Raw genomic sequence first — 27,570 nt, forward strand, 5'->3', positions numbered from 1 at the left:
AATTCATCTTAAAATCTGTAGTTATTTATTCACTAAATTAATTTAAAATATACGCTAATTACAGATTCTACATCCTCCAATTTCTTATCAGCAGGACTCACCCTTTTATGTAAGCGTGCTTGTACATAAGAATGGAAATATTTGTGTCCTACATATATTAAAAAAAAAATAGATCTTCTCTTAGTCTCTGGCTGTCAGTCTCCAGTTCAAAAGGAAGTTTTGTTCAACCCTTTTGCCATGCTGTGCCTTTGCCTTTTTCTGCAGTGGCAAAAACCCAAACTGCAATTAAACTAGGAATGATGGGGGAGGAAGAGTGTTACCAGCAGCCCTGTGAGGGAGTGATAGACATGACAGACTAGCAAAGAGCCTGAAGTGATGTGACAGAAAAATCACAAAATCAAAATGGTGCTGAAGTGGGCTCACCTGCAGCGTTTGCATGTATTCAAGGCACCATTATGGAGAAATCACCAAAACCCTTTCTGGTAAATCAGAATGCTTTGGTGCCTCTCTTGTGCATGCAGCATGGAGAATAAACATGATGAGTTAGAGACAACAGGGCTTTGATCTTCCTAGAGTCATGGAGATGTGGTGGAATGGCTTACATAACTAGAATGTTGCAATGGATACAGGAAGGACAGACCAAGAAGACAAGAAGGTGAAGTTGCCCTTTATTTAAGAGAACAGCTGGAATACATGGAGCTCTGCCTGGGGATGGATGATGAACCAACTGAGAGCTTATGAGTAAAGATTAAAGAGCAAATAGCTACGGATGACACTGTCGTGGGGTGTCTCCTATAGGCCACCTGATCAGGAAGCACAAATGGATGAGACCTTCTACAGCCACCCAGAAGCAGTATGATATTTGCAGACCCTGGTCTTCGTGGGGGACTTCAGCCACCCTGATATCTGCTGGAGGGACAGCACAGCAGGGCATAAGCAATCTGGGAGATTCCTGGAGTGCATCAATGACAATTTCCTGACTAGGGTGAGAGAGGAACCAACAAGGACAGGTGCTCTGCTGGACCTCATACTTGCAAACAAAGAGGGGCTTTTTGGGCATGTGGTTTGAAGGCAGTCTTGAAAAAAGGAAGCTCACAACCCCGGACTTCAGGAGAGAAGACTTTGGCCTCCTCAAAGATCTGCTTGGTGGAGTTCCATGGGATAAGGCCCTGGATCAAAATACGGGACCAAGAAAACTGGTTAATATTCACAGACCACCTTCTTCAAGCTCAATTCTAGTCTATCCCAATGAATAGGAAGCCAGGCAAAAATTCCAGGAGGCCTGTATGGATGAACAAGGAGCTCCTGGCAAAACTCAACACAAAAAATAAGTGTATAGAAAGTGGAAACAGATGAGCTGGGAGGAATACAAGGATGCTATACAAGCATGCAGGTATGAGGTTAGGAAAGCCAGTGTCTAATTGGAATTGAAACTGGAATCCCTGGCAAGGGATGTCAGAAACAACAAGATGAGCTTTTTTATAAATAAGGAGGTGATAAAAGGATGACTGGGGTAAATGTGGGCCCACTGTTGAATGAGGCAGGGGACACAGGATGTGGAAAAGGCCAAGATACTGAACACTTTCTTTGCCTCAATATTTACTAGCAGAGGAGAACTTCAGGAATCCCAGGCCCCAGAGGCCAATGGAAGGTCTGGAGCAAGGAAGATATACTCTTGGTGGAAGAGGATCTGGGTGGGGAGAGGCAGAGAAAGCTGGCTGATTCATTGTGAGGCCACTCTCAGTAATTGAAGAATCATGGCAATTGTAAGAACTGCCTGAATGACTGGAGGAAAGAATATCCCTTCTATCTTCAAAAAGGGCAAGGAGGGCCTAAGGGACTACAGGCCAGTGGGCTTCATCTTGATCCCTGGCAGGGTGGTGGAGCAACTAATCCTGGAAACCATTTCTAGGCACATGAAGGACAAGGTCATTATCAGAAGTAGTTAGCATGGATTCACCCTCTGTGATGAAATGACTAGCTTGGTAGACGAGGTGTGAGCAGTAGATGTTGTCTACCTAAACTTCAGTAAGGCTTCTAGCACCGTCTCCTGGAAGATCCTCATAGACAAGATGATGAAGTACGGGCTGGATGAGCGGACAGTGAGGTGGGCTGACAACTGGCAGAAGGCTTGGCTCAGAGAGTGGTGATCAGCGGCACGAAGTCTAGCTGGAGGTCAAGTTTGCTGATGACACAAAACTGAGAAGAGTGGCTGACACACCAGAGAGCTGTGCTGCTATCCAGAGGGACCTCAGTGGGTGGAGAAATGCAGACAGGAAGTTCAACAAGGGGAAGTACAAAGTTCTGTACCTGGGGAAGAACAACCCCATGCACCAGTAAAGGCTGGCACCTGACAGGCTTGAGACCAGTTTTGCAGAAAAGGACTTGGGGGTCCTCCTGGTGGGCAAGGGCCAGCTGTGTGCCCTTGCTGCAAAGAACAGCAGCATTTTAGGCTGCATTAGGAGGAGAGTTGTCTGCAGGTTAGAGGGAGGTGGTGTACTCAGCACTGGTGAGGCCACAGCTGGAGTACTGTGTCCAGTCCCGAGCACATTACATTACAACACGGAAATATGGACATACTGGAGAGTCCAGTAAAGGGCTACAAAGATGATGAAGGGGCTGGAGGGTGGTGAGGCATTGGAACAGGTTAATCAGAGAAGTTGTGGATACCTCATCCCTGGTTAGTGTTTCATTATCCCCATTAATGTTCAAGGCCAAGGTTGGATGGGGCTTTGAGCAACGTGGTCTAGTGGAACGTGTCTGTGCCCATGGCAGGAGGGTTAGAACTAGATGACCTTTAAGGTCTCTTCCAACCCAAACCATTCTATGATCTCTTATGTGAAGAAGGGCTCGGAGAGCTGGAGCTGCTCCACCCGGAGAAGAGAAGATTTGTGGAGATCTTATCAATGTCTGTAAATAACTGAAGAGAGAGTGTGAAGAAGATAAGGCCAGGTGCTTTTCAGTGCTGCCCAGTGCAAAGACTAGAGGCAGTGGGCACACACTGAAACACAAGAGGTTCCCTCCAGACACCAGGGAATATTTTTTCACTGTGAGGGTGACTGAGCACTGGCACAAGAGGCTGCAGAGTATCCATTGTTGAGGATATTCAAAAAACATCTGGACATGGTCCTGGGCAACTGGCTCTAGATGGCCTTGCTTGAGCCAGGGGCATTGGATAAGATGACCCCCAGAGAACTCTTCCAACCTCAGCCATTCTCTGAGCTTTATCTATAAGGAGGATGGGACAGGGGGTGTTGGGGGGAAGACAAAAATACTTAGCTCCTTTGCATTTAATATTAAAATGGATATTTTTGTCACAGGGTCAGAAGGTAGAGCTAAAATGTCCAGAAGAAGAAGACAAAAGTAAATGCTTTCAGAAGCCTATTTTTTCCACAAAACTAGAGGCTTTGAATGCAAACCCTTTAGGCAGAAAAGAGTTCTTTGTAGCATATTCTTCTAAAAGCTTCTGCAAAAGTACTATTGGCAGAACAGAAAGAGGTATTCTTGTGTGATAACACAGAAAAAGTGTTTGGCATTACTTGAGAAGAGTAATTATTTAAACATATGTCTGAAAACCTGGCATGGAAGTTTGAAGATACTTCTGTGAAGTTCCAAGAAAAGGAAAAAAAATAAAATCTTTCTCTGAATTAATACGTAAATGAACCTTGTGTTGCTTCTTCTTTAGTCTCTTTATCAAAGCAAAAAGACAATCTTAAGAGTTGCAAAGTTACATTCTGTATTTTTAAAATTATTTTTCAATAGTACTGTACTTTCCGCAGCATGGCAGCCTTCAGTTAAAGGTTCCTTTGGCCATAACAATTGAAATTAACAGTTCTCCTTGGAACGGAATATATACTCTAAAAATCTAATGAACTAATAGTTTGGTACTTTTAACACAGTGGTACCAAAAGCAACTTTTGCTATCTGTTGCTGCTTTTTCTTTTATCTAGTCAGAAGATAATTTGCCATTTTTAATATCTTCAGTCTTGAAAAGTGAGTATTTCAAGTCTTTATTTTTGCAGTGTTTTGTTTTGTCTCAGAGGCAGCCATAAATCCTCACACTCGATATCTCAAAATATTAACATTTGTGAGACCTTTTATGTGTAGAGATACTAAAAATCCAGAAAAGAATGATTAAAATCTGAACTGAGATCAACAGCTTTTTTTGTCTGAGAAACAAATTATTTTATTTCTCTAACAGCAGGTTGTTGCTCAGTGTTTACAGTTATTGGTAAGCTAAAAAAATAATCATAAATGCCAGTTAAAACTGAACTTCCCAAGTCAATCTTTTAAGTTTTGTGGGTTTTGTTTAGATGTGTTGTTTTGGTAGTTACTCACTTTGACAGTGCAGAAGTTCTTTTATTGTTATTTTGTGAAATCATTTTATAATTTTATTGTTCACTTGTAAATAAAATTTTAAACACTGTAAGGTTAAAGTCTTTATTGGTTACAACAACAACAAAATTTTGGCCAATACAAGTAATATTTTCCTTCTCTCCGCGCCCCCCCCCCCCCCCCCCCCCGCCCCCCGCCATGATTTTTACATACCTTGTGCAAAAGAAACTCCCTGATAATGATAACTACCTGTAGGTAGTGAAAGTACCTGTTAATTTGAGTCCAAAGCTATTTGCTAGGATATTTAGCCACCATTTAGCACAACACTGTATTGCTTCTTTTTTCAAAGGCCACTTGGTCAAGACAGTTTGAGAACATTACTCTTGATTTACAAGCTCCCATTTGTACCACTGTGGTCTCATTTTTTAAGGAGGAGGCAGTCTAATGGGACCAGATTTCACAGGAAGGATGCACTCATGTTTCTTCTTCAAATGCTATCGTTACTCATCTTTGTCTCTCAAATTTGGAATAGTTATAGAATAAAGATGTTTTGTTGCGAGAATGATCTTATTTTAACAGAATTAAAGCAATTAGATGTTTAAGAAAAGCTGTCCACAGGGAATTTATCCACTTTCAGATGCTGTATTGATGCTCTAACTACTCTGGAAGTTTTAGCTGTCCTGTTATGTTTCTTATACCATAGTCTACTGCTGTTATATTTCAACTATTGGGTTTGTGTTAGTGTAAGTTAAAAAAACAGGGTCAGTCACTTAACCATGAATTTGATTACAACAATATTCTGAACAGCCTATTTACTTTGAGACTGAAAACCACATGACTCAATTGCAGCCTTAATTAAGAAAAAGCCAGTAAACACATGTAATTCCTTCTGAAAACGTGTTATTCTTTTCTCTTAGAGGGCAAACCAGAGAAATTTTCAGTGGGTCTTTTGGAGCTTCCTTTTCGAGTTGGAGTACCTTTTAATATTCCTTTGGAATTGCAGGATGAATTTGGTCATGCAACACAGTTGACAACTGATATTAAACCAATTCTTGAAGCTAGGTAATTCAACCATCTCATTTGTTTTTTTGTTTTTTCGTTGGTTTTTTTTTGTCCTTTCCTCATGTGATATTAATACAGTAATTCTTTGGGGTTTGTTTGAGTGATATACTGGATACATTTCACATAAATGAACTGACATTGTTGCTTTTATTTCCATAAGAGTATCTGAAATTATCTTGTATATTAAAACAAGGTAATTTGGGGGGGGTGTTTTATTATTTTTAAAATAAATTGTTTTTAAAATAATGTATATGTGTTTATTTTTAAATTGATTCTGTTTTGTTTTCTATATATTTTCCTAGTGGATTGACATTGCAGTATGAAGAAGTAACTACAGGAGCAAAGTGCATCATTAAAGGTGTTACTGCTAAAGGCTGTGTAAATAGTTGCCAGGGCAAGGTAGGCTTATGAATTTAAACTTGAAGTAGCATATTTAAAAAAAAAAAAAAAAAAGAAAGAAAGAAAGAAAAAAACCCCCACCAAACCACAGAACAAATAATTTTTGTGTAAAATGAGTTGTCACATAGTGTTATCTAAGTTTGGTCTATGCTAATGACTACAGGTAGTTCTTGGGATATTTTCAACTGATCTCTTGCAGCTCTACCTGGAGCAATTCGTCTTTCCCACAGCTGCACTCTGTTAGCTGAGGGGCTGGAGTTAAGGAGCTGAGCAACACATGGGTGTGTGGTAGTGTACCCAGCATGCTATATCAGCCAGTTTTAGTTTAAACTGGTGCTCAGATTGGTTTAAGCCAAATCATCCTGGTGACTTTCATGCTGAAATAGCATAGGGAGCACTAAAGTATTTCATTCTTTTATTTGAGATAATAAGTAGTAATAGTTAATATGCGTGGTAACTGCTTAAGCTTCTCTAGATGTTTCCAGAATGCTGTTTTCACTTCTGTAGCAAATATGTCATCCAAGTGCAACCTGTTACTGATGCATTCTCAGCACCTACTGAAGCTTCTAATTTACTGTAAAACCAAAACCATGTTACATGATAAAATAGTCCTAAAAAATAATTTTAAAATCATGTATATGGTATATTTACACATATTTTAACCAGGTCTTAATCCTTTCATTTAGATTTGATGTCTAGCATAGTAAAGACAAAGCTAGGAACTGAGGTAGCTGAATGTACCTTATTACACTGTTAATATTGTTGTTTAGGAAAAAGCAAATAATGCTGCTGGTGGAAAGGTGTGTAAAGAGAAGAGGGAGCATATATCTGTTTATTGAAGACTGGAGGGTGTTCAATGTAGTAAGTTTTGTAGGCAAAGCTCAGCATTTAAGGTGAAGAACGAGAATAATGACAGAAGATAGAGGTGGGTCATGGGAGAGGTATGTAGGAGCAAAAGCGCCAGGCTGTAGTAAGACATAAATGTGGTGAGGGCTAAGACCAAGACTCATTTAAGGAGCTTGCCATACAGAAATAATACCATAATATAATAATGAAAAAGAAGAGGTGTTATTTTCTCATGTTGCTTAATTGTGTAAAATTTCAGAGACAGTTCAGGAGCTGGCACTGAAAGTAGTGGTTCTAATTTATATGAAAAAAGGACTGTTTAAGATGGTAATGAAAAATAATGACAAAAAGCAGGGTGGTGGGACAACAGAGTAAAAACAGCAGATAATTTTAAATCATAAATACAGTGTAATTTTCAGTGCTTTAAAATGAGAAGCAAAGAAGAATACAGAAATCTTCAGCACCTTAAAAGTTGATTTTGAAATTGTAGTAGAACAGCTAAAGTATCTCAGAGCGACAGCTAGTAATAAGGATTCTGGAGAGAATTTAGAAGGAGAAAGAGAATGAGAGAACAAAAAGAGGAATTGAGAGCATGGGAAAAATTAATGTTTTCCTGACAGAAGAGTTAAGGAGAAAATGTTGAAGGAGTAATCATGTCAAGTGGAGACAAGAAACTTGATTGAGATAAGAAATAAAAAATATCACAGTCGTCAATGAAGGAAACACTGATGGAGAAGAAAAAGAAAGCAGACTTCATTTACTTCTGTAGTCATTGATTTAATTCCACCCAAACCAGTCAAGACAGATAAGTATGTTTTGATTGCGGGTGGAATCAAAGAGAAAATTTTAAGTCAGGTGTGTAAGCAATATCAAGCGGACTGCTGCCTTGTAGGATTTTTAATAGTCAGGAGAAGGGTGAAGAAGAGAGTTTAAAAAAGGAAAATAGTATCTCTTTATTCTTTACATTTTAAAGTACTAAAATATACATAGAACCAGACTTGAATGCCAAAGGAAAGTAGATAACAGGGGTCATGAAGGATAAGGGGAAGGAACTTACCTAGATGACACAGATGTTAAGATTAAAAGGAGTGAAGTTAAAGATGTAAACTGATTAGAGGCAGAAGATAGTGCAGTATTAAGAAGGCAATAAGTAAAATTGAGTATTGCAGTAAAGGGGTTGAAACTAAAGGGGAGCATAGGAGGAATGTCTAGTACTGAATACAAAGCTTGACTGAATGAATTACTGAAGAATTTGACTTTTTGACATTAAATGTCAGCTGTCAGCTATACTGGTTTCATATGTTTTTATTCCCTACCTTATTTTTCCCAAGTCCCCCAACATGTACCTTTAGTGTATTTTGCCTTCCCCTTTTCTTGTGATTCACCCGTTTGTTTTAATCGAACTCCAGCTGATCTGTGCTCCTTGGCTGGCAGGTAGACCAGCATGGTTGGCTGATTGGTTGGAGCTGGAGAGTTTTCATGTGTTTGTGTGGCCAACCATCAGTTGGCGAGTTTATTTGATGTGGCTGCAGTTGTGATGCACCTGCCCAGGCCTCATGGTACTTTCTGCTTCTCTTACCCAGCAAGCCAAAACAATTGCCTGATTGTTTTCATCCAGTCTACAAGGTGTTAATGCTGCATATACCCTATGAGGCATGGGAAAGGCATAAACCAGGATTACAGAACTGAACCTTTCCAGAGGCAGCATTTCTGAACACATACAAATGACAATTCATGAATTGCAATGAAATATTCTCAAATATATAAAATATGAAATTCTCATATCTGCAATGCAACTAGTCTTTTACAATTGGAGCTTTTAAGATCATGGATTAGACTGCTTCATTCTCTTGATTTTAATGTGAAAATTGGTTTTAATGATGCAGTTGTTTTTCCTATGGCCTTATTTCAAAGATGACATGGATAGTAATTGTGGTGCCTTGCTTCAGGCAATTGGCTAAGGAATAATGAACACAGAACTTGCAGACCCTTTCTCTAAAACCCACAAGTTATGATAGCTGCTTTTAATGGTTTCAGAACAGTGTAGTTTAACATGCAAATCCTGGATTGAACATCTCTGGGAATAATATGAAGAAGACAGATCTTAGTACAGGAAAAAAAAAATCTTGATTTATGTAGCAGTACGATAAAATTTGGACAGACTTCTGAAATTTAAATGTATTTGAATTGACATGACAATGTGAGATGATTTATGATCTGTTTTGTTTAAGGTTAATATTTTAAATATTCTTTTCATTAGAGCTTTAACCTGAAGGTTACTCTTCCTGGTTTGAAAGAAGACACACAAATCTTTAAAATAAGATTGCAGCCTGGTAAGCATCCTTAAAATATTTAGTGAATTTCTGTTGACAATTATTCTGACACTACTAATGAAATGCTTCTTCTCCCAAGAAGATAAAACATTTAGTGAGGCATAAAAAAGGATATTGTAGCTCATCCAGGTAGTGAGTGAAGCTAAATAAAGCTAAGGGCATGTCTTTCTTAGCGGGAATAAAATCAAACTCACAGCCCAGTCTTGTCTGTCATTCTAGCAACTGGAATTTGTCTGCTTACTTGAGACTGATTTTCACTTTGTTTTAATTATTGGAGATCTTTTTCTAACCTCGACCACTGAATGAATGAATTTCTTCTCGTTTTTGTTCAGCATTGAGCCCGTTAACCTCTGTAGTAATCTCTGTTGACCTGTTCTTCCTGTAGAGAACATCTTGTGAATGACTTAAGGATTGTAGATTGGTTTGGGTTGGAAGGGACCTTAAAGATCATCTAGTTCCAGCCCTGCTGCCATAGGCAGGGACACCTTCCACTAGACCAGATTTCTCAAAGCCCCATCCAGCCTGGCCTTGAGTGGTTCCAGGGGTGAGGCATCCACAACTTCTCTGGGTAACTTGTTCCAGTGCCTCGCTCCCTCATAGTGAAGAATTTCTTCCTCATATCTATCCTAAATCTACCCTCTTTTGGTTTAAAGCCATTACCCCTTGTGCTATCACTGCATGCCCTTATAAAATGTCCCTCTCCAGCTTTCTTGTAGGCCCCCTTTAGGTACCCTGGAGTCTTCCTCCAGGCTGAACAACCCCAGCTCTTTCAGCCTGACTTCATAGGAGAGGTGCCTCAGCTCTCTGATCATCCTTGTGGCTCTTCTGCTGGACCCGCTCCAATGGGTCCATGTCAGTATGTTGAAGGACCCAGAGCTGAACGCTGTACTCCTGGTGGTGTCTCACAAGAGCAGGGTAGAGAGAGATAATGACCTCCCTCGACCTGCGGGTCATGCTTCTTTTGATGCAGCCCAGGATAAGATTGGCTTTCTGGGCTGCAAACACATGGTTCATATTGAGCTTCTTGTCAACCAACACCCCCAGCTCTTTCTCCTCAGGGCTGCTCTCAATCCATTCTCTGCCCAGCTTGTATTTGTGCTTGGGATTGCCCTGACCCATGCAAGTCTACTGCCCTTACCAGGCTTTTATGTCTTGTGGATGCCTTGATTCCAAGGATTCCCTTATATGATACCTGTTATCCCTCATTACTTCATTACCTGAGTTTTTCTGGATTTCGGATATAGGGTATAGTTTGAAGGCTGATTTTTGATCTCCCAGATTACAAATTGCAGGCTTTCCCATGCATTTTGCAGAGAAGTCGTGTACTTCAAGCTTTGTAAGAGCAGCACAGTTTATTCCATTATTCTTTATCTCTTGAGGAGCTACAGCTTCATGTATAAAATGGAGTGGAATGATCTGACTTTTATATTGCTTAGTATTTACCTTGGACTGGAGGCAACTTCATCCTTCATTAGAATCTTTTGCTTTTGGCAATGTAGAGATGCTTTGCTACCTCTTTCTTCTCATTAGACTTATCCTTGGCTTTTAAAGCTGTTTTTTAAGGAAGGAGTGAATGAAAGCTCTTTCAGTCTTTTCCTGTTCTTCAGCCAGTGAGTTTGAAATGGAAGTTTTAATGAATGATGCATAAAGGATGTTTCTGAAAAATGGGCTTCTTTGTTCCTTCAGAACTCTTCCTTTAATAGTAATCTGTTACTTCTTTCTCTATTTTTAAGGTGGTTAGTTACATGTTCAAGGGGTAGACTTACTTGAATAGCTTCACTTTACTATCCAAATAATGCCAACAAAATTTTCTTTTCCTTTTCTTTCCATGTAAGTTGTAGCTGTGGTGGCTTTGGTAATTAAACTGCTGCACATCGATTGATCAGGTGTCTCAACATTAATATATTTGGGGGTTAACCTGTCAGGAGAAAGCACCCAAGTTTCTTTTTGATGAATGGATCTGTATACTATGTAAATAGCACTGTTATGTGTTTACACCTTGTATGTGCTGAAGTTCATCATGTTTGTCTAACTGTCTCTTACTGAATTAATTCAAAAGATTGGCAGGCAGTATGTATTGAAAGCCAGGAAGTGTCTAGAAATTCTCTGCATAAAGCAATGCACTTGGATTAGTCTAAATGGTTTGTTACCAGAAATCTTGGTAGCTTGGCTTTAAAAACTTTTTGAGATAGCAAAAACTGAAATTCGGTGTCTGACAAGTTATCTAAAATATAACCACTGTTCTGCAATCCTGCATTTTAACAGGTCCTCCTTGTCAATTGAAAGTAAAACCAGATTCTGAGATTCTAAAGATTGAAAATGGTACAGCCTTCCCCTTTCAGGTTGAAGTACTGGATGAATCAGGGAATATAACAGCACAGCCCAAGCTGATAGTTCATTGTAAGGTAAACTGCATTTCATTATGTCTCGCAAGAATTTTGATACTTGCTTTTTAAAGGGCTGGCAAAAGAGCCTATTTTGGCATCTAGATAGAATTTATTACCTTTAATAATGCTTTTGAAGTTTCTATAGCTTGGTAGACATAACTAACTCTCTTGCTTTATGAGTCATTCAGTAAGTTTCAGAATCAGAGGAACCTGGCCTTAGAAATAGAAAAGAAAATTATGTGAGCATATATAGCTACAATTTTAAGGTATTTTAGGTCAGATTTGTGACATACAATGCTGACATCTGTTCAGGAAAAAAAAACCCTTCATACAGCTTGCTTTTGATTATTTTTTTTTTTTAAGATGAAAATGCAAGTTTATTGCCTAAAAATAATATCAGATATGACTTAATCATAAGTATTTACCTAAGTTCAGAAGGGAATGTAGGTGTTACTGTGGCTTGTAGAAGTAAAAAAAACTTTTACCCTTTTGGACCTAGGGTGTTTTTTTTTAAGTCAAGAAAATTACTTTTCCAATTCTACTGAAATCAGTCTTCCAGCAAGACCAGGTAAACAAATAAAAATGCTTTTCCCACTTCAAAATAGTCTGCATTCCATTTACACTTTATGCACATACCTCCTCTTCACGTAGACTGGATCTGCAGTAGTATGATGACATACTGAACTTGATATTTAAATTCTGTTTAACGTGTGTGGGCTTTTTTTGAAAATTAATGAAAAGGAGGTTTATTTGACAACTTAAGTTAATTTATTGCCATAGTGGCAAAAGAGATTTCATAGGTGTCTATGTTTATGAGAGGCTAAGAGACTAGTGTTATGAATTAATACAAAATAGTTGAGTGGATTTTAATTCTTACTTCTATAACTTCTTTGGTTCTCCCACACATCTCTTATAACCTGTGGAAAAAAACCCATAGGTGTTGATCTTGCAGGCTTCTGGAAGACTGAAATCTATCAAAATTATCTGTACGTAATCTTATATATATTTGGACTTATATAAAGAATAATTTCTGGAATAATCCTATTGGTTCTGTGAAGGAAACCTGAAGTTTAATTTTACATTTTAGTTTTCAGGTGCTTCAGACCTTCCTGTGTATTCTGTGGACTGCAGTAATGCAGGAACAAACATTTTAACTGGTACAGTTATACACGTACAGAATATCAAGAAAGACCAGATACTGAAAGCAAGTATTGAAATACCTGTAAGTATTGATTTGGATGTTTGGTTGAACAAAAGATTGAAAACAGTTTATTGTACTGTCTTGCTAGTGTGCTGAAGTCTTTTATGAATGAACTTAACCTCCAAAAGTTACTGTTCTAGTTACCATAAGTCTGATAATCAGTGTCTGCCCTTCTTCCTCTCTGGGTAATCATAAAAAAGCAAAGAATTTCTTCCATTTTTTTCTTCACATCTTACTCTTTATTTCTAAAATCCCTAGCATATTTCAGAAATATGCATTATTTCTGGGATTTTTCTTCCCTTTTTTACTCCCTGGATCCTTCTAACAAATGCCTTCGTTGCATAAACACTTAGAGCCCAAATAGGTATGGCAATGGGTTCCCCAAAAATTAAGTGAAGAAGAGATACATTTTTTTCAGAGGTTAAAAATCAAGTTTTGCAATAGTAGCAATTCAGTCTTAAAGCTCTTGGAATTTTGAATTTTTTAAATGTTGTTGAACATCCCGGTTCTCGAGCAGTCTGTAGAACCATGCTGCTGGAGAAAACGTACTGAAAAATGTGTAAACAAATACTAATATGGCAAGATGACCTATATGAAAGGATATTTATGAGTACTCTTAAAACATATATTGTAAATTGTATAGCAAAGTACTTTTGGAATAGAAAATGTTTTCTAAACAGCATCAATTCTAATACCTATTAAAAGTTGTAAGTATTCTTGCATATCCTTTTGATTTACTTTTCACAATTCAAGCTGATTTCATGTTTGGACACCAGTTCACACCTGATAATCCAGAGTAGTGTCATAGGTTATTATGGAGTGATATTTATGCATAGAAGTATACTTAATATGTTAATTATTTTTTTCTCCTCATGTATAGAGTTGTAAAGATGTGCCACCAGTGGAAAAGATTATTAAACTTCTTCCTAGCAGTCGTGTTGCAAGACTGCAGGTCTTAAGTATGGACGGACAAAAAGCTATTCAAATTAAACATCAGGATGAAATTAGTTGGGTTGCTGGTGATATCATGCGCAACCTTATATTTCAGATGTATGATGAAGGAGAAAGGGAGATACATATAACTCCAGCTGTGGCAGAAAAAATCAAGGCAAGTACTTTTGAGTAAACAGCAGCATAATATGGCTGAGAGATACAGTGCTGAGTCTCTAAAATCCATAGACATCAGACTATGAAATAATATTCCTCAAGACTGTATTATTAAACATGGGAATTTCACTCTGCTTAATAAATTTTTAATAATAATTTCATTAAAATTGTGTCCTTGATGAGATAAAGGCATTTAATTAAAGGTTAAATAACGCTTCAGGGTAGTATTATGAAAAGCAGGTTAGTAATTTCCAGTGCTTCTCCTAAACATAAGAAAATAATTCTGACATAGTTACGATTCGTCAGATGTAGGGTTTTCCCAACATTCAAGAACCTTGAATAGGCATGTTTCTTCATAAAGATTTGCTTACCTATCTTATACCTTTGTGTACATATGTGGAACTTAATACAAAGGTAGAGCTTCACCAGACGTAACACTTCTTTTGGTGAGGTTTTCCAGAATCAGATGTTTCCTAACTCAAGATTAAGCAAGGGAAACTTAATATATGTTTTGCTGGGGGGGGGGGGTAGAGTAGTTTTCTGTGTCTGGGAAGACAGCATTGGTTACTGTTGGAAAATGCACAGGCTTTCATTGGAAGCTTCTATTGCCTGTATGTTAATTCAGCATATTGAGTATGACCACAAATGTATTATGTAGCTAGTCACTAATAATTTAGCTTTTGATTAATTTGAGAAATTTTAATTTTAGGTTAACTGGACACCTAGAATTAACAGAGAACAGTTGATTCAGGGATTATTACCTGATGTGAAAGTACCAACATCGGTAAAAGATGTACGTTACTGTCTAATTACTTATCTTGATGTCCACGTGTCTTTGGAGAGTGCATTTACAGTCAGGTTTGTTAATTTGAAATAATTCTTTATTATGTTGCTGGAAAAGGATTGTAGATCTGTACTATGGGGTAAAAAAATCTTTCTTCAGAAGCTGAAATAATATAAGCAGTTGGCAAACAGGAGAATGTAGGTATGGGTGGTTGAGTAGGGGTTTTCTTATGCAAATCGTTTACAGATGAGAACATTAGCTGTGTGAAAGTGTCAGTTACAATCTGTTTTTATCCAGCCCTGCAATCACTTCTGTAAGTAGTGTGAGTAGTCTACATACACTGACAAAGATTATTGCTATCTTTGAAAACTTCCAATAAACATTAGCTTATAGAATAACTAATTTTACTGAAGAGTCCATTCATGGTTACCAAATAAAAATATCACTATTAAGTTAATTGTTACCATTACAGATATTATTACGTTGAAGCTAAAGATAGTATTTATCTAGACAAATGCTGGATGCCTGCATCTCGTGTCCATCAAAAGTGACAGGCTGTAAACTGAACTTTAAAAATTGCCTGTTTATCACTCTTAGTGAGTCCAGGCAGATAGTTCTACTTACTGTATCTTCGTAAAGTTTGTTAAGATACATCCAATTCTAAATGACTTTAGTGTATTTCATGTGTTCTAAATAGGTTAAAATTAAGTAATTGGTTCACAGCACACTGATGCAGGGGTAGATTTGCAGCAATTAGACCTTTCACAGATCTGCAGTAGAAAAACAAAAATGAATAATCACATGACCAAGCATTAAGATTCTTTAAAATATTGTAATATGCTGTTCATGATGCAGTACTGTCAGAGACAGAAAATTTTTCAGTTAAGTAGTATTTTTTTAATTTAAGAAGAGCAGAAAAGCAGGCTGAATTGATACCTCTCTTCTTGAAAAGAATTAGAAAAATGGATTGATTGATTTAATATCTTTAATATAATTTTGCTTGTCTTTGAAAAGCAGTCTCAGATCAGGGAACTTCTATTTAGGGATTATACTACTGAAGTTATGAAAATTAACTGGAGGTTAAATCTAATGGGATTTTTAAAGATCTCATGTCATTTTTAGCTTAGAACACACAAAAGGATCTTACAGATGCCAGATAATTCTCAAATATTTGGGGAGCCAGCACATAACTTATGTTAACCTTCATGAAGTAAATGGAAGGCAAGGCTGAGATTGTTTAAAAGCATCCCAGAAAATATTTTCAAGAGACAGGTGTTAGGCATAGTTTAGGCTGATGACTTCTGCTTTGTTGTAGCAAAAGAGGAAATGTAAATCTTACTTTTCTTTTTTTACAGTTCTTCATCTTATCCATAATTTTTGTGATGTGCTCTGGTTTTGTTTTGCTTTTAAGGAAAAACTGTATCACCAAAAAATTTAAGCTATGTTAGGTGTAATCAAGTCCTTAAGAAGTCAGCAAATATTTTTGTAGCAAGAGACACTGTGATACCTTAGTATGTACATATCAAGATTAATGTGATATTATAATTGATTTTACAGTAGTAGATGTATTCTAGTATTTAGGCAATTGTATGTTACTTTTACTTATAGGTGTTGGGGATGGTGGGTTTTTTCAAGACAAAATACTCAAAATTTAAATTCTGCTTTATCTGGCTAATGATCTGATCTTTGGTAAAATACTGGTTGGCAAGTTATTACAGATAAGGTAAAATCTCATAGCGTTGCTGTGGTTTGCTATGTAAGCAGTGTCTGATAAACTCGCTCTGAATAAGGTTGGGGTGAAAGCTATGTAACTTGTGCATACAAGGCTTGATGCTGTAAATATATGCAAGGATCAAATTAAAAAAAAATATTATTCCAGTCACAAATGAGAGATAACTGCTCTATGCTTTATCATGCCTGCTATTATAAGTTATTACCTTCATGAGAATGATTATAAGTCAATTTTCATATGCTGACTTAGACCACGTCCTGATGAACCCAAGCACATCAAATGTAAATTGAAAGGACCAAACACACTGCAGGTGGGTGAAGAACTACAAAGTGAAATCGGTGAGTATTTGCATATTCTACTTTTTGTAAGATACGTCTTTTTCTTTGTAGTTTCTTAACCTCTTATGTATACAGATGTCATCAAGAGTGAATTGTCTTCAACTGTTTTAATATAAAAGGCAGGTTTATATTCTCATTCATAGAAGGATGATCAGACTTCTCTAATTGCCATTCTACAATTCTGTAGTTACTCTCAATAAAATTTGCCTTAGTCTGAACATTGGGACATTCATCACACTGATTTCAAATTGTTTGTAAATTTTTTTCTAGTTCATATATTCTGAAATCTTACAGGCCATAACAGTGTTCAGACTATTTCAAAGGCATGGAATTCAAAGTGAAACATTTCAAGGTTAACTTTAACCTAAGAAGACGACATGTTAGGGATCTGTCTTCTCATCCTTCAGTTTCTGTAGGCGGTTGCTACATGGCATAGTAAGAAATTGAAAATTCTTACAGTATTTTGGGACATTAAAAGTTTGTGTGTGAGCAAAAGAAAAGCACATAGGACAAACTTAACAGGTTGAAAAACAGCTTTCAATTTTACGGTTTGTTTTTCTTTTAACTTTATAGCAAGAGTTTTTATTGAGAAAAAGTGGGAAGCACAAATATGTGATATGACTATACAGACACTTTATCCCCTTTTGATACCCACAAGATAGGGGAATCTTATCAATGTATATAAATAACTGAAGAGAGAGTGTAAAGAAGATAAAGCCAGGTTCTTTCCAGTGGTGTTCAGTGACAGGACTAGAGGCAGTGGGCACACACTGAAACACAGGAGCTTCCCTCTGAACACCAGGAAATACTTTTTCACTGTGAGGGTGACTGAGCACTGGCACAGGTTGTCCAGAGATCTTGGAGTTTCCATTCCTGGGATATTCAAAAGCTGTGTGGACACAGTCCTGGGCAGCTGACTTTAGGTGGGTCTGCTTGAGCAGGGTGATTGTACAAGGTGACCTCCAGAGGTCCCTCCCAACCTCAGCCACTCTGTGATTCAGTGATACTCACGTAATTTTTCTCTATATGGTGTGTATATTGTATACATGTATATTCTGTATGTTAAAGTCATTAAGCAGCTGCTGATATGATCATGTTAATAATCATTTAAATCATCACCTTTTTTTAACAGATGTAATGATTACAGATCAGTATGGAAATCAGGTTCAGACAGTGACGTCTGCATGTGTAAATTCCCTTGGAGTTTCTGGGCCTGGACTTGATAAATCAAATTTGAAAATATCTTGGCAGGTATTTATAAGATGTCATATAGTTTATTTCTCTGTGGCCTTTGTATGGTAATTGTCTCAATTCTGTCACACACAGTTGAACCAAAACTGGAAAGGTAGTAAAACTAAAAACTAATCGGTAAGCTGTGAGAAGATAGAGACTTAAAGCATTAAAAACATGATCCTGTTCTAAGGAATACAGCAGCATCTGTTACAACTCTTGTCACTGCTGCATATATACAATACGGGGACCAGTTCAGTTCATGCTTGAGTCAGGTTTGCCTTGTTTCTAGTCCATCATTCTATATCTTTTCTTCTAACTTATTTTTAGTCTTCTGTGTTTATTTATGATGGTACAGTTGATTTTATGATCTTTTGAAGAACCTTGTAGAACAGACTAATGATATTGTCTGCCATAGTTTAATACAAAATGGATCCTATAGCTTTTAAAATATTGTCGTCGTTTAACCCCTGGCTGTAATTAAGTGCCGTGCAGCCACTCACTCAGACCCCCTTCATCCAGAGAGATGGGTGGGAGAGTCAGAAAGGAATGTAAAACTCAAGGGTTGAGATAAGAACAGTTTAATAATTGAAATAAACTTTTTAAAAATGAAAGAACAACAACAATAATAATAACGCTAACAATTATAATGAAAAGGAGGGAAGGGGGAAAGGAGTGAAATCCAAAGGAAAGGGAGGAAAGAAACCAAGTGATGCACAGTACAACTGCTCACCACCCACTGACCGATGCCCAGCCAGGCCCCGAGCAGCGATTGGCCAGCCCGCCAGTTTATATACCCTGCATGACATCCCATGGTTTGGAATATCCCTTTGGCTAGCTTGGGTAAGCTGTCCTGGCTGTGTCCCCTCCCAGCTTCCAGTAGGTTCTTGATTTACTGTAAACATTACCCAGCAATGACTAAAAACATCAGTGTCCTATCAGCATTGTTCTCACACCAAATCCAAAACACAGCACTGCACCAGCTGCTAAGAAAATTAACTCTGTCCCAGCTGAAACCAGGACAAACATGTTGGATATAACTAAGTTGTACGTAACTATTATACATTGAAAAACAGGTTCCTGATCACTTCTCACACAAGAAGTCCATTTAAATCTAACGAAAGATACAGAACTTGTAGTTGAATTATTAGTCCGCTATCTCGCAATAAAAACAGCAAATAGTGTCTAGTGGACATAAATATTAAAATACCATATTGATAAAGATGAATAAATTATATGTGTTTGTTCTTGATAAAATCTTTTTATTTCTCAATAGGAAAGTACTCTAACAATGAGAGTAAAAGGTATTCGGTTTAAACCTTGTGTACTTGGAAGCAAAGAATTGTGCTTCGCTTGGCGAGAATTTTCTGACTTTCTTAGAGTAAATTTAACTGCAGGACCCCCTGCTAAATTGCAGCTTGTGGATTGGCCAGAGTTAGAAAAGGTAAGTTGAATGGTTTTGGTTTGAAAGAAGCAATGGGATCACTAGTCGGCAGGTCTTCTATTTCCAGAGCTTTTTGGAGCAGAGGATGCAAAGATGAAAACCCTGGTTCCTTAGTATTGATACTTCTAAAAACTCTGAGAATGTGACAGCTCTAGAGAGTTTTTTTATTCTATACCTGACAACATAACACAAGCAAAATTAAGTGTTTTGCATCTGTCCAATTATATAGACATGTTTTAAGTGGGTCTGTAGATGTGACACATTTTTCATGCAATAGCTAACTACATTTGTTTTTTAAAAGTAAACTTATTTTGGTGTAATCTAACTCATATGTGTGTGTTTATAACACTGCATTCCTTAATGTTTTACGTTGTTTATTCTGTCCCATTTGCCCTTCTACAGATGATGTATTTTTCTTTTCTTTGGTGCAGCAATTTTACTGTGGGCTGGATCCTAACACCCATCTTCCACTGCTGTTCACCAAAGATACTGTCTTCACTGGTAGTAATAGTTGGCAGCTCATTTCTCCTTTATTTGTTGTTGGGGTTTTCTGATATTTAGGATGTAGGAAGGGAGTTCTAAATCAACTTTAGTTTCAAGTGTTTACAGTCAGAAAGTATATATCAAATATATACTTGATATATCAAACATATATCAAATGAAAATGATGGATATTTTTGATGCCATCTATTTATTTGCTGGTTTGGTTTTTTTTTAATTTTTCAATGTTGACTTAGGCTATTCAAATGATAGTGCTGAAGCTGCAGTAGAAAGCAAAATAGGGGAGTGGAAGCAGGTCAAAGAAAATTGGATCTCTGCATGGAGAACAGGAATAAAGATTGGCATGCTGGGAAAATGGAGAAGGAAGTTACTGAAGGAAAAAGTGAAACAAAAGGCTCGGGGAGTATCAACTATTGTCAGTCTCTAGAAAGCTGTCAGGGTATATCAGAAGATTAAAGTTTTAGGCCATTTGCTCTTTCTCCAACAAGGAAACCGATAAGCCTCTTCATAAGCACATCCTTCCTTTTACTTACATCAACACAAGTAACACACGCAATTCAATTCAAGTAGTGCATTTTGTAATGACAAGAGAATGTAGATGGGAAAACTCTAGAAATACCTTCCTGGAGTTTTACAGTTCTGTCATGGTCTAGCTTTTACAGAAGACAAATAGTATGGAAGAAGTGGACAGTATTGCGCGGGGGATTCCTGACCTGCCATGAATGTTTTGATATACCTAGAACACACTAGTATAATGCATTTGTATCTCTTCCAGCCTGTTGCAGTGATTAATGGTAGAGAATTGCAGAAGCCCATTATTGTTCAGCTATGTGATCAGTGGGGAAATCCATCTCCTGAACCTAATGTCAAAATCAGCCTCACAAAGAGTAACAACTTAAAGGTAAGCATAGGTCTTACTACGTGAACTTTGTTTAACACAAATTTTTGTTGTTGTATCTCATTTTCACGACATTTTTTGAAATAAAATATTGTAAGGGCACAAAAGAATAATTAATCTCATATAATAGTAGTGTCAACAAGTAATGTAAACTGTTCCCAGGACAGATTGCTCAGGTCTCATTCATCAAACAACCACAAATATAACAAATTCCTGTAGTACAGTGTCCAAGTGTAATTAGTATACATTCTGGATCTTCTTCTGAACCTTTCTCCAAATTTTTCATGCCATACCACCCCAGTCCATCCCCCACTTTATCTGAGGTAATTTACTGGATGATAATAATAACGATGATATGGTCCAAACTGGCAATAAAATTATTTTTATCTGGTGGTTCTTTGATTGTTGTTCCTAAATGTGTGACTTACGCTCTGTATGTAAAGCTAGCCAGCAGGTTTGCTCTGTACTTGATTATCCCTATGAAAAGCATTGGCAGTATAAACCAAATTAAAATGATGAGGATGTAAATTAACTCTGATTTAAGTAGTTACTGGCCTTTCTATAGTAAGGTATGAGTGTCAGATGGTTTACGTATTGCTCTATATGAAGAAAAGGAGTTTGACAGAATACTCCATTCATTAAAATTTTTGTGCTTGTTACTGGGGAAAAAAAAAGTCAAACTGTCAAACATTCCTGTTGGTGCAGACACTGTTATATTGAATGTGTACATTATCGTATGAGATATATTCATCCACCTCTGGACATGACATTTTTTCATGCAGGGCTGGTCTTGTTCCCACTTGCCATGCATTTGTGCCCCTCGGTTCTCTCCAAACACACAGCAGCTTCACAAAACTTCATTTTGCTCACCTGTCAGGAGCTGTGCCACGGCCTCACCTTTGCCCCCAATTTAACTATGCTACTATTACTTATTTTTGTTGGAATTTTTTTTTAAGGAGATTTCTTTATATCTTGAACATTCTTCTGGCTTTCTTGAATCTCTTGCATAGAAGTCTGCCTCATAGTTTGGGATGGGGTTTTTTTGCCCTAACTACTGCCTTTATGGTGGCAGCTGCAATTCTTAGGACTTCCAGTTCTGTGGTTCTTGAGAGATCATACAGCCTTGACAGTAACGCTGTGTGGTTGTGCTGCCTGATCAAAGAGATGCAGTGGTGGCATGGTGTGTCTCTTCAGATACTATGTCTTCCTCCAGGGAGGACCAGCAGCATGTCTTAGAAATTCTGCATGCTCTTTATCCAAGTGGGATGTGCCCAGGAGAAAGTGTTCTGAAAGCCAAGGTGGATCATTTTTACAGTGTGTTTATTGCGGTGTGGTCTTCCAGAGCTGAAACTAGTATTGTTTCTAAGAGTTACTTTCATAGGTTAGCAGAGCAACCCACTGCATACTTGCTGAACAGACGTCACGTCAGTATTCATGAGTATCTTGGAGAACCTCTTTAGAGAACTGTCTTGCCTTGGCATTTCAAATAGGTTGTATGCACCGTCTCCCAAAGGAAATGAGAAGCTTCTGGGAAGGGAAGTTCTCAGATAATCTGTCTGTCTGTATTTCATATCCCATTCTCTTAAGTTTCCTAAGCCTGATATTCTGCAGTTGCAGCATGCATTTCCTGTACTCCATTCTCTGTCTTACAGGTCTAGAACTAAATTAGTATGGCTGAACAGAAACACTCTAAACTTTTGTGTGCAGATAAATAGTTGAAATGCAGAAAGCACTGGTTCCTGTAAAAATTAAGTTTCCATTCTGCAATATACAGTAATTTCAAATATGGGCTTATTTTGTTGAGTTGAATATATTCTTCAAAAGATGTTATGAAATGTCTGGCAATTTTGTTAGTATATCTTTACAATGCTGCCTTCCATTTGAACCATTAAGCCCACGTTTTTTTGCCATTGCTTTTCTCTAGTGGCATGGTGAAATAAATCCATGCCCCATAGCCGATCCATTATGAATCAACTTTCACATTTTTTTTCTTAAAGTAGTTTCATTCTTTTAACTTATGTGAGATTTAGGAAAGAAAATATTTTTGGAAGAAGATTGCCCACTTGAAGTATTCCAGAAACATTGGTTTTGTGTAAGTGGACACTAGACACTTAGCTCCTGAAACAGCAAAGGGAAAGCAATTTATTTCGAAACACTATTCAGATAATGACAAACATTTGCACCACATTGTTGCATTATATCATCAATGAAAAAGTTGATTTCCCTCGTTACAGAGGAATTCATTACAGAAGAATTCAGAATGTATCCATGGCTTCCTTTGCTGTCCTCCAAACTTTAAAGCTACTGTCTGAGGTTCTTTTGATACATTGACGAGATGTTTCTTAGGTAAGGCTAAGGCAGCATGTACACAAATTTGCAGAAGAAATAGCTTCTGTTTAAGAGCGTATTGGTATTCTTTAAGATTCACACCTGTTTCTGTGAGAGGATAGGCATTCTCTGTCTGCTACACTGAAGTCTATAGTTCCACAAAGTTGTGGTTGATGAGGAAAAGTGAAGTGATAGCTTCTCTGCCATTTAATGTGTAAAGGCAAGTATGACTTAATGGTACTGCCAATCGTAAGATTTCACTTAAGTGCCAGGAAAGTAAGTGTGGCAAAGACAGAGGGCACACAGAAAACACACATTGAAAAACACCAGTGAGTTAAAGGAGAGTTATTTTCTAACAGTGGGATTCAGTAAGACTTCCTTTAAGTCAATAGTAGAATTTCCATTGACTTCAAAGGTCTTGGAATCAGACCTAATTAATATGCTAGGTAAATGGGAGATCTGTAAAACTTCTGAGTTGTTACCCTAAAACAACACTGACAGGAAGTTATCATTATTAGCTTTTGATAAATAAGATGCTGTACTTCATCACTTGTCATAACACTTTTCTCTAGCTTGTCTAGCAGTCTTACTTTTTTCGTAATGGGACTACAGTGGGGAAAGGGAAGAGAGACACAGATGTGTTTTTTTACTCCAGTTGTATAATTCTTTAATTTTTGCTATGCAGGAATCTCTGCAGACTGGAGAAACACTGTAACAAGGAATAAATAGTTTGTAGAAGGTGTTAGAATTTGAAAATATACTCAAACAATTAAAGAAATACCTTTAATAAAATATCTGAACGTATTAATGAACAAAAATATTCTATTTCAGATTTGTGATTGTCTTCAAAAACTGGCAGAGAGAATTCTGAAATCTAATACTGTATTCATAACAGTGTCTCTTTCCCTAATTTAGAGTGCAAAAGTACAAAGAAGCTATTGCTCAATGGAAAGACAGTATGCAGGCAAATAAGATATACGTTCTATTCTAAGACTTGATACTACTTCTGTGTCATTGAAAGAATAAAAAATATTTTTTTTGACAGATTATTCCTTCAAACCTGCAACAAAAAACAGATGAAAATGGTAGGGCTAACCTGGGAGTTATTAGTATTCATGCACGTAGGTAAGTAGTGAAAACTATACGGGGAAAAAAAATTTAATTCAGAAATGTCGCTTGCTGGATGCATTTAAGCTGCACATTTCATAAAGTACCTACCAAGAATTAATCTAGACCTAAGGTCAAACATTTATTATTTATATGCCGGTAGAAGGCCAGATAGCGAGCTTTAAGTAATTAAGTGCTTAACTAGATAAAATGAAATAACTGCTTCTTTTGGTCTTCTGAGAAGCTGCTGCTCTAATTTTCTGAATCCTGTTTTTTCTGGTCATGGTAAAACACAGCTTGTAATTGTCAACCTGTACCTAGTGCAGGTGGTGTCACAAACCACTTAAAATATTTGAAGTGTACATCCTTCGAGTGACCGCATCCAGACACTGTACTTCCAAAGTAGGAACACATTTTAGCAGTGTTGAAACCCCATTTCTTCTGGATGCTAGACGTTGTTTTAAAGGAGTAGGTAAAGTGTCCAAAAGATTTTTACATACATACATATATATATATATACACACACACACATATAAATATATATATATATATATGTATGTTTAATTTTCCTTATTTGCAATAGAACTAATGAAGTCTCATTTCCTGCAGATGTGTGTCCTGTGGCTCCTGCTTCTTCATGTCAGTCACCCTGGCTCCCCTTACGCTCCCATGTCCCATCTGACATTTCAAATTCATTATTTCTATATCTTCCTCATGTTCACAGTCCCACTCCTTGGATCCTTGAGCTTTTCTAGCAAGACTAGGTTGGCTTTAGGTAGCTTAGAAGCTTAGCAATAAATACTTGTTCTTAAACTTTGCATTCATAATCTACAGGATTTGACCCATAGTAGTATTTTGCATTTGGAAGACAATCAGTTTTAAATGCTATTGATGGTGCTCAGTGTATTTTATAATGCCTTCATCTTGGTAGAAGGATGATGAGTATTAGTTATCAATATATTTACTGGAGGTTAGAAGCAGGTGTGCTCAGTGGTAACATCATACTATCTATATAGCATAATCAGAACTGGCTGGAGAATACAGCCTCTGTGCAGTTAAATACTGTATTCCCAGGCCTGTTTAAATACTTAGACTTCAAGGGTTTAATACTGTAAAGAAAATCAGTTATTCTGTAGCAGTGAAGTAATTACATGCTTGCAAAGCACTTTGCTAGATGTGCGTTGTGTGCAGATTCGCTCTTTGGAAACTGTCAAAGTAGGATGCTCGTCAGACAGCTTTTTAATTAGCTGTGCTTGTTTTCCACCTTAGTGTCTTCTGGAACTTAAGGCTGTAGTTGCTAGTGTCTTACAGGCAATGAAATGTGATTAAGCTAATGAAATACTAAAGCAGAATTAAATCTAATAAGCTAATATCTTAACATCTTAAAATTTTTCTTGTCTAACTTTGCATTAATGCTTCCATTTTTTTTCTACCCTTTACCTACTGATAACTTTCAGATGTTGTGTATCATGCTTTCATGTACATGATTCAGACTTGAAGTCTGTTGAAAATTGTCTTTTCAGAAGAGATATTTTGTAACAGCTTTTATGATTTCTGTATATTTCAGGGGAGAGCACTTTTTACAGCTTAAAGCCTCATACAACAAGACCATGTTAGATTATCCTATAATCAAATTAAACGTCCTGCCTGATCCTGAGAAACCTGTCCACTTGAATGTTAAATATGACAAAGATGCTTGTTTTCCAGCAGGAGGTACCTTTCCTGGTAAGTATAAGGATTCTTTGGTGGAAACCAGTCACTCAAGAGCTTTTTAAACCTATGAAAAGCTATTTTGATGACTCTCCTGGCATACTTCCTTAAATTTTTTGGTCTGTTTTGTCTCAGTTATTTGTAACAGCCGTATCTGAGATACCTCTGTTACACTTGGGGAAACAATTCATGTACATCATCTTTGGAAAGCATTTCAAAAGACCTCTTATTTATTAGCTCCAAATTATTGGCTTTATCTGTCAATAAATGGTAAAACTACAGAATCTCATCTCTGTCCTTAGTGGAATACCATATTTTAGTTTTTGATCTTCCCAGATGATGACCTGACCTGAGCTAGTTCATGCATGCTTTCCCTTGTCTCATTTTCTGCAGAATAGTAAAAAAGAAGGTAGCTATGAAATTGTAGGCTATCTGTGAGCCAAGAAGAACCAAAAATTGAGCAGAAATGTACCAGGGACAATACAAAATATTCTTTCTTTCTGGATTGTGTCACAAAAGTATGATCTTTGCTTTCTAACTAAGGCTGCCAAGTCAGAAAAGAAAAAAGTGTCTCGTGTTTTATATCCCAGTAGTATTCACAATAAGGAAAAGAGAGAAAGAAAAGTGAGATGTGACCACAAGGAAATGTCTTCTGCTAAAAGCAAAACATAATTTGAAACCGCTGCTTTTTCCTGTAAGGAAACTTTGGCATGAATAAGAGACCTATACTAACTAATTCCATTAATTCAGGAAATAAGTCATCTTCATGATAACCGGGGGAGATAGGTTCTTGAATTTGCCGGTGAGGTATACAAATTTACTAGCCCTTTCAGAAAATTTTCCTGTTTAATTTGCAGTAACACAATTTGCACTATGAAACCATAACACAAAGATATTCTTCAGAAAGCTGAAGTCCTGTCTAAATAAGTTCAACAGAAAGCAAGTAGATTTTGTAGCTTTAAATACAATACCACGTTAAGGAAGGCCAAAAAAACCTCAGTAACAATTTACTGAAATTAAAAGACAAATAATATTTGAGACTTGGGAAGCCTGCTATATTTTGTCAGCGGTACCTGTGAGGGAGACTAAGGTAATTTCCAATAAGGAAATTCCAAAAAAAATTCCAAACTAATTTTATTTTTCCGTTTGATCTCATTCTTGGTTTTTGTTTTTTTTAAAAAAAAAAAAAATTAAAAATCACATTTCAGTCTTCAGTAGATGACTTTTAGATCTATTTGATGAAGTAAACATTAACAAAATTTCTATACTGAATACTAATACTATAATTTAAGAATTATAAAATAATTTAGGCATTAAATTGCTAAGTTACTAACTCCAATATGCTAATTTCTATTTAATTTGGCTTTTATTTAAAAGGAATAAATTAAGGTGGCAAATCTGTTGCAGCTTTCAAAAGGTTTTAGGAGTGGTCAGGGAAACTTTTGATCAGTAGATACATTTTCAGTACTGGGCAGTTGCTGGAAGGGATACAAAGAATATAAGTCAGTACATGGATAAAAGTAGAAATGGGAGCAGGTTGAGAACTATGTAACTTGTACAGGAAAGCAGTGTCTTGCAAATGTGTTAGAAGGAGTTGATAACTGAATGTGAGTGACCCTCTAATATGTAATGTACTTGGATTCTTAGCTTTTGGCAAGTTCCTTGACCAAGGGCTCTTTAAGCTGTTACAGGACCCTGTCCTTCCTGTATATATCAGTCTTTCCGTTGCCTTCAGGTGGACTTAAAACCAAAAAATTGTCTAAGGCACGTTTTCCATTCTGTTGCTGTTTTACAGTGTGAATTCAGCACAAGCATTTGAATTTTTCCC

At 37.0% G+C, this 27,570-nt stretch overlaps 1 protein-coding gene across 4 annotated transcripts in view; it reads left to right on the forward strand.

Moving 5' to 3' along the window:
• Positions 1-27,570, forward strand: part of SMCHD1 (structural maintenance of chromosomes flexible hinge domain containing 1) — a 90,777-nt gene that overhangs the window by 41,313 nt on the left and 21,894 nt on the right. For all 4 annotated transcript variants that reach the window (XM_080381363.1, XM_080381366.1, XM_080381364.1 and 1 more), the window contains 13 exons: positions 5,253-5,397; positions 5,700-5,796; positions 8,903-8,975; positions 11,241-11,380; positions 12,450-12,584; positions 13,444-13,671; positions 14,380-14,528; positions 16,436-16,524; positions 17,657-17,775; positions 19,031-19,198; positions 20,475-20,600; positions 23,971-24,050; positions 25,600-25,757. In XM_080381363.1, coding sequence (XP_080237489.1) covers positions 5,253-5,397; positions 5,700-5,796; positions 8,903-8,975; positions 11,241-11,380; positions 12,450-12,584; positions 13,444-13,671; positions 14,380-14,528; positions 16,436-16,524; positions 17,657-17,775; positions 19,031-19,198; positions 20,475-20,600; positions 23,971-24,050; positions 25,600-25,757 — 1,707 coding nt within the window. The remainder of the gene's footprint in view (positions 1-5,252; positions 5,398-5,699; positions 5,797-8,902; positions 8,976-11,240; positions 11,381-12,449; positions 12,585-13,443; positions 13,672-14,379; positions 14,529-16,435; positions 16,525-17,656; positions 17,776-19,030; positions 19,199-20,474; positions 20,601-23,970; positions 24,051-25,599; positions 25,758-27,570) is intronic.

This window comes from Falco punctatus, assembly GCF_963210335.1.
Source record: "Falco punctatus genome assembly, chromosome: 3".
Lineage (NCBI taxonomy): Eukaryota > Metazoa > Chordata > Aves > Falconiformes > Falconidae > Falco > Falco punctatus.